The following is a 12,786-nucleotide window of genomic DNA, read 5'->3' on the forward strand; positions in this document are numbered from 1 at the left end:
TTCCAATCCTCCCATTTCCACGAGGGCCAAGAACAATCGGTGCGCAAGAGAGAATCGTACCATACTTTCGCGGGACCTTTTAATTTGTTTAAAGCCTGAAACCGGATCATTTCATCCTTCCATGAAAAAGTTCGCGCGTAGTTCATGATTATATTGAGCCAAGCACACACGTCATCATTTAGTGGATTAAACTCTGGTATCATATTATTCAAGGTAGGAGCATTATTTGTACTCACTGTTTGGGTATCAGCTTTACGTGATACCTTATTTCTCTTTGGTGGTGGAGGTGACGGAGTCCTCTCGGTAGACACGCTAATGGCGCTCGATGAACTCGAACTTGACCGTTGCCGCTTCCGTTTAGATTTAGAGCGTTTACTACGCTTACCCATTTGGACGAAGGTAAGAACACTTCTGATGTAAACGAATTTACTATGAAGATAAGTAAAGGTAAAATACTGGACTTTGAAAATACTTTATTTAATCAAATTAATTACAAAATTACAAAATACGTTATAACTTATATACATCAAGTAACCCTAACGACAGTCGCTGGAACAAGAGAGCTCTGAAGGTCGTGCAGCCCCTTTTATCGGCTCGGTATCCCCACCGAAGTCTGCTGCCACTCCAGGTGGACAGGGCGGCGGCTACCTGGTCCTATGACGTAGCTCTCCGATAGATGGCGCTGTAGCGGCTCCTCGTAGTGTCTTCGTAAGCCGCTAGGTGGCGCTTCCAGCGTTTGGCGCCATGGTTGCCAACACTATAATATTTATTATTTATTTATTTTTCAGGTCAAATCTTGCAAGCTAAATTAGACACACCTACCATCAATTGAGCTAAAACTTCACATAGGTAATTATGTAAGTTAGGTGACATTGCAACATTTTGGTCCCATAGATAAAGCTGATCTGATGACGGACAACAAACAACTCTGTGATAAAACAACGCAATCTAATTGTGTTTGGGTTTGTTGGAATTGTCTCGATGATTAATATTTGCCTGTTAAAGAAAAAAAAAAGTACAGTCAGCGATTAAATCTTGTACGAGTATCAACAGAAAACTTACTTCACATAGCACTCAAGATATACTACTACCCTAAATTTGCTTGAATTGCCTGCCCACTAAGCTAGCTTACTAAAACCGTCCTTATTCCCAACCAACAAGGTCCATTTTTCCTCAAACCACACTAACCCCCTTATTCATAAACGTTTACTAAAGTTGACAAGCCGATAATAATCGTTTGTCCCTTTCCATTGTACTAATACGTCGGAAAGGGACAAACGATTATTATCGGGTTGTCAACTTTAGTAAACGTTTATGAATAAGGGGGTAAATATGCACACAAACATCTAATGCGTTTCTTTGTAGTAAATATTTTCAAAAGAACTCAGATTTCATAAAACAGCCATTTAGTTGCAAACAAAATATCTGCTCTGAATTCATAACGAGCCTGGCATTTCCCAAGGCGCCGTTTAAAGTAAAAGGTTTTTCACAGACATATTACTATACCGGGTGTGGCCTGTAACACGAGCAAATAATTAAAACATAGATTGTACTCCTCAAACGGTGACACTTTTGTTCAACAACTTTTAAAAATTATGAAGTTCTTAGACTCCCTATTTTTTATACAAAATAAATATTATATTCAATGGACGCCATCGCCACGCCATTATCATTGTGATTGACGTTGCTTGTCACGCCTTAAACATAACAAAATTTGCAATACATTGCGTCTTAGAATAAAATTTAAAGTGAATTAAAAATCAAACCACAAGTTATTTTTAAAAGTCGCCGAACTAATGTTGGTCAGTATGAGGAGTACAGCCTACAGTTTATTTTTTTGCTCGTATTACAGGCCACACCCGGTATAAATAGAACAAATTTACGAGGACTAGAATAATACCAGAATATACCTAACCTTTTACATGTAATGGAATTCCTTGCCGGCGTCTATATTTCCGTGTTCTTATAACCCGGCAACCTTCAAATCAAGAGTGAACAGGCACCTTCTGGGGGAGCTCGCTCCATCGTAGGCCACGTCTACGCCTCGGCTAGTCTGTGGCCATGAGTAAGCCCATTCATAATAATAAAAAAAAATGTATCGCCGGGTGGCAAAATATAAACTAGTGGCTATATGAGAGGTAGACCTCAAAAACGCCCTTGACTGTGTACTTTTGAAAAATATCCAAAAACGGAATCTACAAAAAAACCATATACGTATACCTACTTAAATGTTCGAACATAGGTACTCACAAATGTTCACAAAGTCATAGGTTGAAAAAAACGACCTGTAGAAAAGAACCAGGTACGGCGATATACGAAAGCAATGCATTATTGGGAACTAATCCGAAAAGAACGCCATGATAAAGGCCGGTTGCCAGATGGCTGACATTACTGCTGACATTACACAAGCAAATATCCCACAATGTAGATACTATTTATTTATTTATTATTTCAAACAAGTTAAACATCATAACAGTAAAAATACCAAACCACTGCTAACTTACACAGAAAATTAAAGAAAAACAATACAATTCATCACAAATTACAATCGGGGGGCACGGCAGTGCCCCCGCCAAGTCGAGCGCGAAGCAAACACTGCCGTACCATCCTTTACTGGAACCATTTCGCCGCATTTTCAGGCCCCTATTTGAGAACCTCTGGATAAGACCAGAACGCAGAAATTTTGGTCATCCAGTAAGCTATAATCACATACTTAAAATCCAAAATTTCAAGTCTGTAGGTCATTTAGTTCCGAAGTTAAGCGAAAGCAAAGTTTCGCATTTATGAAACTCACTCATGATCATCAGAATAGAACTAGTACTTCCCATAAACTCAGAGAGCTGAAATTTGGTACAGAGTTAGGGTTTAATGGCCACATAAAGGGAAAACCTAAAAATATTGCAATATCAGTCACGTTTTAAAGATATAAGAACTGCATAAGTAAGTTTGTAATCCCATATAAATATATGATATTACAAAGTTACTGTTGGAGTTCCTACAAATAGTAGGTAAAGTAAATTAAGGTACACTACGATGTACGATGTGAGTATGAATGAAGATATGTTTAGTTATGATATGTGTATACATAGTATGGGTATGAGTACCCGAAAAGAAGGACTGCCTACAAAAAGAGATGAGATCCCATCAAAAACATTACATGTAAAAAGGTGCAAGTCTCGCAACGCTTTTACTATAAAAAAAGTTTTGAGATGTAATATGAAACCAAGTCGGTTATTTTTATCAGTGCCAGGGGGTTTCTACAAAAAGAAGTGAAATCCCACCAAAAACATTCTGTAAAAAACTAGCCAAGTCTCGATGGAGCTGCTTGTTTATCTCTAAAAAGTAATGAAATCTAGACAAAGTCGTGCCAAGTCTAAGGTTCCTTACTGCGATTTCTTTATTATTATAGTTAATGTTGTGTGACTTGGCCGTTGAAGGGTATACAAGGGTACAAAACCAGGTGCTCCATGACACCATTGCACCAATCTGTCGCCAGAACCGCTACCCATTGACGATGGAAAATTGCCACTTGGAAAACGTTGATTCAATAACCAGTCAATTGTAGGCTTGATAAAGCTGCGTATTTCAATAATACTTATGTATGGGCGAGCCTGAAACAAAGACTTCTTTTTGGTGCAATGGCAGATTGGTGCAATGGTGTCATGGAGCACCTGGTTTTGTACCCTTGTGTACCCTTCAACGGCCAAGTCACACAACATTAACTATAATAATAAAGAAATCGCAGTAAGGAACCTTAGACTTGGCACGACTTTGTCTAGATTTCATTACTTTTTAGAGATAAACAAGCAGCTCCATCGAGACTTGGCTAGTTTTTTACAGAATGTTTTTGGTGGGATACCTATTGACATCTAAACATAAATAATTGGACATTTTAAACAGTAGAAGGACGTGCATCCATCTTCTCACAGAACCTCGAACATTCATCACGCACAACCACCAGTCTACTTGCAAACAAATCACACTGAGATGATGCACTTAGGTAGGCTGTGTGATCCGTAGACCTCACGAGCCCCATACCCTGAATCTGCAAATAAAATATGTACTTACAACTAGAGACGCAACGGATAGTACTGTTTGGCCAGATACCGGATACCGGATATTCGGCCTGACCATCGGCCAGATATTCGCTATCCGGCGGCCGAATATTCGGACAGCGGAACTATACCTACATTTCGGTTAATCAGGTGCGTATTCTGCAGGTTTGACTTGTTTCCTAGTAAACGTTCGCACGGACTCATTTCTAGGTACGAAATGAGTGCGCGTGCGAATCAGTGGAATGATTAAATTGTTTTAAAATAATAAACAAGTACGATTATGACCGTGTCCGTTTCTTAAATCCAATTGGTTTACTCCGAAATCAAGCAATGCTACTATCCGGTATCCGGCCGGATAGTAGGTTACTATCCAGTATCCGGCCGGATACTAAAATAATGGCCGGATAGGCCGGATACCGGATAGTAACTGGATATCCGGTGCATCTCTACTTACAACTATCGAACTTCTCATATTTGAAATATAAGAAATTCAACTAGTAAAGGTTTACAACCGCACAACTTTACAAGCTAGTTTTCTTAGTGTTGAGGCCTATAGTTCGTTTTTTTTAGCATTAGAAAGAACTTCGCAGAAGTAAGCTTGTGGTTCCAAATCCGGCACTTTTAGCGGTAATAATTTGAAGTAAATTATATGTATTGACCGTGCTACATCAGATAATTCAATAATTATTAACAATTAAAGAGCCTGATAAAAACTGTACGCTTACTTCTGTGGAGTTCTTTCTAATGCTAAAAAAAACGAACTATAGGCTCCTTTCTAGGTAGGTACTTATGACATCTGTTTAGCTAAATGTCTGTGATGTTTCCTTGAGAATTTATTTAATTCTTCTCTTTCATATTTATTGTGTTTGTCTGCCTTTTGTCAAGGCAGTAATGTCTTCCAGCAACGTTAGATGTGACGTCAAATTATGGAACTAAATTATATTAAACTGGGTATTGCGATGTAATAGTTACTTTATATACATGGTGTTACGTAACGTCGGACTATATATTATAAAAAGGTCACTCTTTCTTACCAACCATAATATGATTCTTTCATATTTTACCCTTATTTCCCTTTAGATACGGAACCCTAAAGATGGTCTCTGATGGTTACACCCGTCACACCCCTTTCAGACTCTCATACATACCTACATATATGTACCTAGCAAGGTATAGGTACATACGTATATTTATATAAACCCACTCATTTAAATGTTGATCGCTTGACGACAGGCAGTTTTACGACAACCCAATTTTTTATTTTAACGGTTAACGTTCACATAACTAACGAATTACATATTTCAATATTTTATTTATTTGAAATAAAACTTATATGACTAGAAAGGTGCTAGAGTGCATGAAAGGACCGAAAAAGAGTGGACGACCCCGACTTACAAGGATGTCTGTAGTTAGGAAAGACTTAGAGAATAAGAATATAGATCCAACGACGACCCGGAACAGACATAACAGGCCGCGTAGCCAAGATGCCGATCGCTTACGCTCCGTAGCGATCGAAACGCAACTGTCACTGTCGCACTTATATGGAAGAGTGATAGAGAGACATAATGCTTTTCGTTGTCGAAGCGATAGCGATTTTAACCTTGGCTAGGCCGGCTGGAGAAAATTGATTAGGAGAGCCGACCCCAAATAAAAGTGGGATAAGGCCGGAAGAAGAAGAGAAGAATTTGTTCAAAAAAAGTTTATAATGCACATGTTTGCTTCTTAATATTCTGAAATAAAAAATGTAAAAACCGGGCAAGTGCGAGTTGGACTCGCGCACGAAGGGTTCCGTACCATAAATAAAAAAAAACGGAAAAAAATGCAAAAAGAAAACGGTCACCCATCCAAGTACTGACCACGCCCGACGTTGCTTAACTTTGGTCAAAATCACGTTTGCTGTATGGGAGCCCCACTTAAATCTTTATTTTATTCTGTTTTTAGTATTTGTTGTTATAGCGGCAACAGAAATAAATCATCTGTGAAAATTTCAACTGTCTAGCTATCACGGTTCGTGAGATACAGCCTGGTGACAGACGGACGGACGGACGGACGGACGGACAGCGAAGTCTTAGTAATAGGGTCCCGTTTTACCCTTTGGGTACGGAACCCTAAAAAGACCTATTCTTACATGCTGCTCAGCTGACTTTTATTTTTCTTAAAGATAATATCATAGGTATCCGTAATGCGATTAAAATTTCAGTTGGAAAGGTTTTCCATAATATCAAAATCTAGGCAGGAAAATGAGTAATACTTTTGTATGCAGAAGGCGTCCACTAATTCCAGCGTATGATTAATTATAGTTAATATAAATAAATAAATAAATAAATAAATATTATAGGACATTCTTACACAGATTGACTAAGTCCCACAGTAAGCTCAAGAAGGCTTGTGTTGTGGGTACTCAGACAACGATATATATAATATACAAATACTTAAATACATAGAAAACACCCATGACTCAGGAACAAATATCTGTATCATCATACAAATAAATGCCCTTACTGGGATTCGAACCCAGGACCATCGGCTTCGCAGGCAGGGTCACTACCCACTAGGCCAGACCGGTCGTCGGTTAATATACCCTTATATCTAGATTTGTTTTGTTGTAAGGGATTGACCCTTTAATCCAACTACTTTGCACCGACACTGCTACAATATTTACGATGACAAACACAATGGAACTACGCAATTGGAATAATCAGCGATCGAGACGAGACGGCGCCGAGCATGTCTGCGATAGCCTTTACCCCTGTACCTATTCTGTCCCAAGCTGAAAGGACGTATTTTCAATGAAAACTTAATGCAAATACCGCTTTTTAGCTTAGGAGGGCAGTATTACGTGAATGGATGACATTTGTCATTGGGGAAAGTGGGGCGAAATGCTTCTGACAGCGGTATGCGAATGAGTTAAGAAAATGTATTTTCCGTTCGGTCGCTTGGAAATGTGAACGTGGGATCGGAGTTGGACCGGATAGATAGGGCCCGATTCGGATTTTGAAATAGACATCTATTAGATATCTTTTAGACATCACCAAGATACGTCAAATTGACATTTGCGCGATTCTGGAGATACTCTTGAACGATTTCCACAAGATATGACTTAGAGATCCAATTCACATCTAATAGATATCTTAATCTTTCTAACGTAAAAGTGACATTGGTTATCCGAATTGCGCTGCAAAAGAGAACTAGTTGATATCTAAACTATTTCGTATCTAGAATGGATCTAGTACGTGTCGTCTCTTGTGAATATCTTGAAGTTCGAATACGGCAGATAGGCATTTTAGGAATACTAAAGTCTAAGGTTTCAAAGAACCCATCGAAAGTAAAAGATGGAACGGAACATCCGTTTAGTCCTTTTGGAGTTTATCGCGAACAAACATACAAACACACAAACAGACAGACGCGGCGGGGGGCTTTGTTTTATAAGGTGTAGTGATAACGTAGAGTACCCAGAAAACACACTTTCCAAGCGTATATAGGTACAGTCAACAACAGAAGTTGCTAAGCGGGTGAGGTGTTCCAGATTACCTTGACACGCTCTTATGCTTGTATTCGGATTTCGAGATAATCACAAGATCTAGAGACGATCTAGAGATCAACTAGATCTACATTAGATATCGACTAGATACGACTTGGATATCTAAGTCATAACTTGTCGAAATCGTTCAAGAGGACCTCCAGAATCGCAGAAACGTCAAATTTGACATATCTATCTTACAAATATCTTTAAATTATCCATATCGTAACTTGTTGAAGTCTAGTAGAAATCTAATTCATTTTCCGAATCGAGCCGTTATTCTCTTAGCATTAAGTCGCGTCAATATCATTTTGAGCACCTCGCCCGCTTAGCAACTTCTGCTGTTGTACCTACGATATTTGTAATGCCTTTAACTAGGTCAAATGTCTTCCATGTCGCTAGCGTCAATTAATTGGTGCTGTTAGGGAATAGATGGGAATGGGGAATAATGGGAATGGCGGAAAGCTTGTATGTACCAGGGCTCGGAAACCGGTTTTTGCTCCATGCAAAAATACCGGTATTATTACGTTCTTTTTCGTTCTTTGGTTTATTATTTCTTTTTTAATTGGACAGTCTGATAACACAAATTCGTTACCTAAATACATGATCCAGTCTTACGTAAAGAGCATAAAATAATTCAAAATATTGGTCTATTTGGGGGTTTATAAAAATACCGGTTCCGAGCCCTGGTATGTACAGTGGTGTTCAAAAGTGCATGGATAGATGTCGACCGTAATGCCTTCATATTACCAAAAAGAATAGATAGTATAGAGGCGTCCTGTCATAGTAAATGTTGTAGTCACTGTAAATTTACTGCCATCTATCGACACACGACTATAACTCAAAATAAACACGTATAAAATTATCAAAAAAATGAATATATATGGATAAATGATTTTATTATTTTTATATCATTTTGACCCATGTTCATTCACTGATATCTATGTGTTAAAATTGTTAAATATGAAACGGTGTCATCACGCCATCTAGCCGAGAATAGGCTAAAGGTGTGTGCGCCATCTATTCGAGAATGACTTTTTCTTGATTTCCGAGGCACGTTTTTTTCTTAGACTTTATTCATCTTATAAGAAGTTACATATGTCTTTGATGTTACGGTTGAAACTACTCCATGCACTTTTGAACGCCAGTGTACATAATTAAGAATAGTCCTGGCCCCAATTTCACATCGGTGACAGGTGCGGCGAATTGTAAAATCACTGTTGCTGACGTCACAGGCATCCATGGGCTACGATTACCACTTACCATCAGGCGGGCCGTATTCCTGTTTGCCACCATCATTGTATTAGTTATTTAAAAAAAACTTTATTATATCGGAAAGAAACAGATATTTTTCCTGCGAAGTTTTTGACAATTGTCAAAGATTTAGAAGAATTGTAGGTAATTCTTGACAGGTAATGAGTTATATGTCGGAATTTCGTGACAATTGTAGTGTTTCTTGTGACAATTGTCATAAACTTAGCAAGAGAAATATCTGTTTTTTTCCGATATCATAAAGATTTTTTTAATAATACAATGATGGTGGCAAACAGGAATACGGCCCGCCCGATGGTAAGCGGTAACCGTAGCCCATGGATGCCTGTGACGTCAGCAACAGTGATTTTACAATTCGTCGCACCTGTCACGTTGGTGAAACAGGGGCATACGGGCAATGAAGTAGTCAAATTTCTTAATTAAGTTCTAAGTAAGTATGTACTTACATTGTATGGTAGGTAAAGAAGGTACTTACCGAAATTTTGGTTACCTACACATTCTCTTCTTCCTCGCGTTATCCCGGCATTTCGCCACGGCTCATGAGAGCCTGGGGTCCGCTTGACAACTAATCCAATGACTTGACGTAGGCACTAGTTTTTACGAAAGCGACTGCCATCTGACCTTCCAATCCAGAGGGTAAACTAGGCCTTATTGGGATTATTCCGGTTTCCTCACGATGTTTTCCTTCACCGAAAAGCGACTGGTAAATGTCAAATGATATTTCGTACATAAGTTCCGAAAAACTCATTGGTACGAGCCGGGGTTTGAACCCGCGACCTCCAGATTGCAAGTCGCACGCTCTCACCGCTAGGCCACCAGCGCTTCCTAGGCCACCAGCGCTTCCTAGGCCACCAGCGCTTCCTAGGCCACCAGCGCTTCATAGGCCACCAGCGCTTCCTAGGCCACCAGCGCTTCCTAGGCCACCAGCGCTTCCTAGGCCACCAGCGCTTCAAGCGGTTACCTACACATTGTATCTGTCTAATACCTTTAAGCGAGCAATTCTTGTTTATTTATTTATATGTATATTTATATATCTTTCGGGGATCTCGGAAACGGATCTAACGATTTCGATGAAATTTGCTATATGGGGGTTTTCGGGGGCGTTAAATCAACCTAGCTAGGTGTTATCTCTGGGAAAACGCGCATTTTTGAGTTTTTATGTGTTTACCGAGCAAAGCTTGGTCTTCCAGATATTGGTAGGTGATATAAGGTACCGAAATTTTGGTCCTTTGTATGTACAGTCACGGCGAAAAATATCGACACGGAATAAACGCCAAAAAAATGTACTACACTAGGTACTTTAATATAATTGGGCAACAAAAATTGTATTCATATTTTTGGCATTTTGCCCGTGACTACTACGTGACATAAGTAAAGACAAACTGCCTGATTTGAACTTTATAAGATATACGTCAATTAATAGATCTCGAAACCATATGGATTAGATATATCAGCTGAAAATGTGACGTTTCTTAAAACAAGCACGTCACTTTTGTCACTGACACATCTAATCCATATCGTTTCTAGATCTATTAATTAACGCATCTTAAAGTTCGAATCAGGCCGAAAGTATGTAAGTATAGGTATTTGTGTAAACTTTTTTTTTCTAGTCTATCAGAGACTCTATTTCCGTCGATTGATCGGATCAACTTTTGGGCAATACGGAATTAATTTATATAATATTATTAATAAATAAAATTAACGGAATCAACTCTTTTCAGGTTACAACATCAACCTCATTTAAAAATACATCGAGAACATTATCTGTGATAAAATAAAACGTAAGAGAGAAAACAGTGACCTTCTGTTAAAAACCGTTATCGAATTGTTGAAAAACCGTTATTAAAAAAAACCGTTATTTCTCCGCGCGTTAACTGTTGCGTATATAACTTCAATGTTGTGTTCCCTACACGAGTAAGTGTTGATTGGTAGTGTTTTGTTTTCGGCGTTAGTGTGTGTGTAATTTTGTTTGTTTGTGTGACCGTAGTGTCGTCACCGGAGTCGAGTATGACGAAGAACTTCCTTACCGTCACCAATATTGTGAATGAGGGGATCAAGGGGAGCAAGATATCGAAGCTGGGGCTGTCCAAATACCTGTCACAGTCACTGTAAGTACTTAGTATTAACTATACGAACGATTTCAAATACCAGTACGGCTATCACTATGTGTCACTATCGGACACATTATGAGATCACCAATGCATTATATGGAGAAGTGTATCATCTTGGGGCGAATGAATGGCAAACGCGCTCAAGGTGGGGCTCGTAAGAGATGGTCTGACGCCATGGAGAAGACGAGTGGCGGCAGCCTGCACCGTGCGGTCCACTTGGCTTATGACCGCATTCAATGGAGACGTGTTGCATGTGTCGCGATCCTCAGCATTGAGGGAACGAGGAAGAAGAAGACGGCTATCACTAGTTTTGACATTGACATAACATATTCACTCGCGTCTAAGTAAATTACTTTCTATACATCTCGCTTGCACTAATATGCGAGTACGAGCGAGATGCATAGAATAGAAAGTAAGTTACTTAGACGTGACTGAATAATTGTCAATGTCAAAACTGGTGGTAGTGGTATAGGTATACGAGTATTTACTTGGTATTTCAGAACAATCATACCGGTTTTTTCAACGTTTTTGTTGAAGAAACTGATTATTTGATTAGGCATCAGCTGGGTCAATACTAGACTGGAAGTCACGTCAGTTACCGTCAAAATTACCTCTATTAAGCCTTTAGAAGGCAGAGGGAATATATTTCCCACCTGATTTTGCACTTTATTTCAAAGTAATAGGGTTCAATTTTGCATAATTTCTGGCACCCTTATGCCTTATAAAGGGTTAAATTATTAATTATAATTCTATCATAACGTTAAGTGGTCTAAAACGACATAAGGTGCCTGAGCGAAAAGAGCTTAATATTGTTCATTAGTACACCAATTACCTAGGTACTGCATTAGACAGTTAATTATCTAATCAAAACTTGGAGGATATAACCAACGGAGACGCCATGTCTAAAATTTTCGGTACAAAATAGTCTGCCGTTTTTTGCGGGGGAGGGGCACATCAAATGTATAGGTAAGTCATGTCAGATAAACGTCAGTCCATACATATGGTTGACATGAGGTTGACCATTGGCCGCCATTTTCGACAGAGGGGAACGCCTGTTAATGGCGGCTCCATTGTTAATTACTCCGAGAATCAAAACCTAACAAAATAATGCTTAATTTAATCTAGATTTTTCAAAGTGACCATACATAGCCATAGCAAGAATATTTATACATATTACATGTAAAAGTGGATCTACCTTATCTAGTATTATATTACTAGATAGGTATAAATTTAATTTACATATTTATTTGCAAAATACTTAGTTGCAATTTTTTTTTTCTTTAAAATAAAAAGAAGCTGTAAGTTTTGCGTGACTAAAGAAAGCACCTTTTCTATACTTTTCAACGTATCTTTTCTTTTTTAAAGCAAATTGCCCTTTCGGTCTTAAAAATGGCCATTCTTATCCTTGAATGGCGGAGAGACGCTCAAAAATCCATCGGTGCGTGCCATCAAACCATTGACACACTTTTCGCGCTTACACATCTAAATCCATTGTGACTATCAGGCGAAAATCTTTTCTAAATTCACAACGTTACATTTCCTTTCACAATCTTCGGACATACGACATTCTTCTGTTGAGAATATGAAAAGCTCGAATCAGCGCGAAGTTACGTTTGCTAGCAAAAAGGGCGGTCCGATGGAGCGTTTCAAACGGAAAAGGTATGGAGAGACAGTCTTTTGTTTATTTATACAGCAGCATATATAACTTTGTGATGATATGGGCAAAACATTTATCTTATCATTTTTTTAAATATCTGTCGTAGAATGAATCCAGTGAGCGTTAGGATGGCGGGTGGCACTCAGCGAATTTAAACGTAATATTTATAAA

General features: G+C 38.7%; 1 protein-coding gene across 4 annotated transcripts in view; it reads left to right on the forward strand.

Annotated features, from left to right (window-relative positions):
* Positions 1–12,786, forward strand: part of LOC134677883 (synaptotagmin-7) — an 836,427-nt gene that overhangs the window by 410,654 nt on the left and 412,987 nt on the right. Inside the window, exons 2-3 of one of the 4 annotated variants that reach the window (XM_063536322.1) lie at positions 10,569–10,761; positions 10,835–10,955. The exons of the other annotated variants lie outside the window; for them this stretch is intronic. Coding sequence (XP_063392392.1) covers position 10,761; positions 10,835–10,955 — 122 coding nt within the window. The 5' untranslated portion in view covers positions 10,569–10,760. The remainder of the gene's footprint in view (positions 1–10,568; positions 10,762–10,834; positions 10,956–12,786) is intronic. 4 annotated transcript variants of the gene reach the window in all.

Source organism: Cydia fagiglandana, chromosome 27 (assembly GCF_963556715.1).
Source record: "Cydia fagiglandana chromosome 27, ilCydFagi1.1, whole genome shotgun sequence".
NCBI classification, from domain to species: Eukaryota; Metazoa; Arthropoda; class Insecta; order Lepidoptera; family Tortricidae; genus Cydia; species Cydia fagiglandana.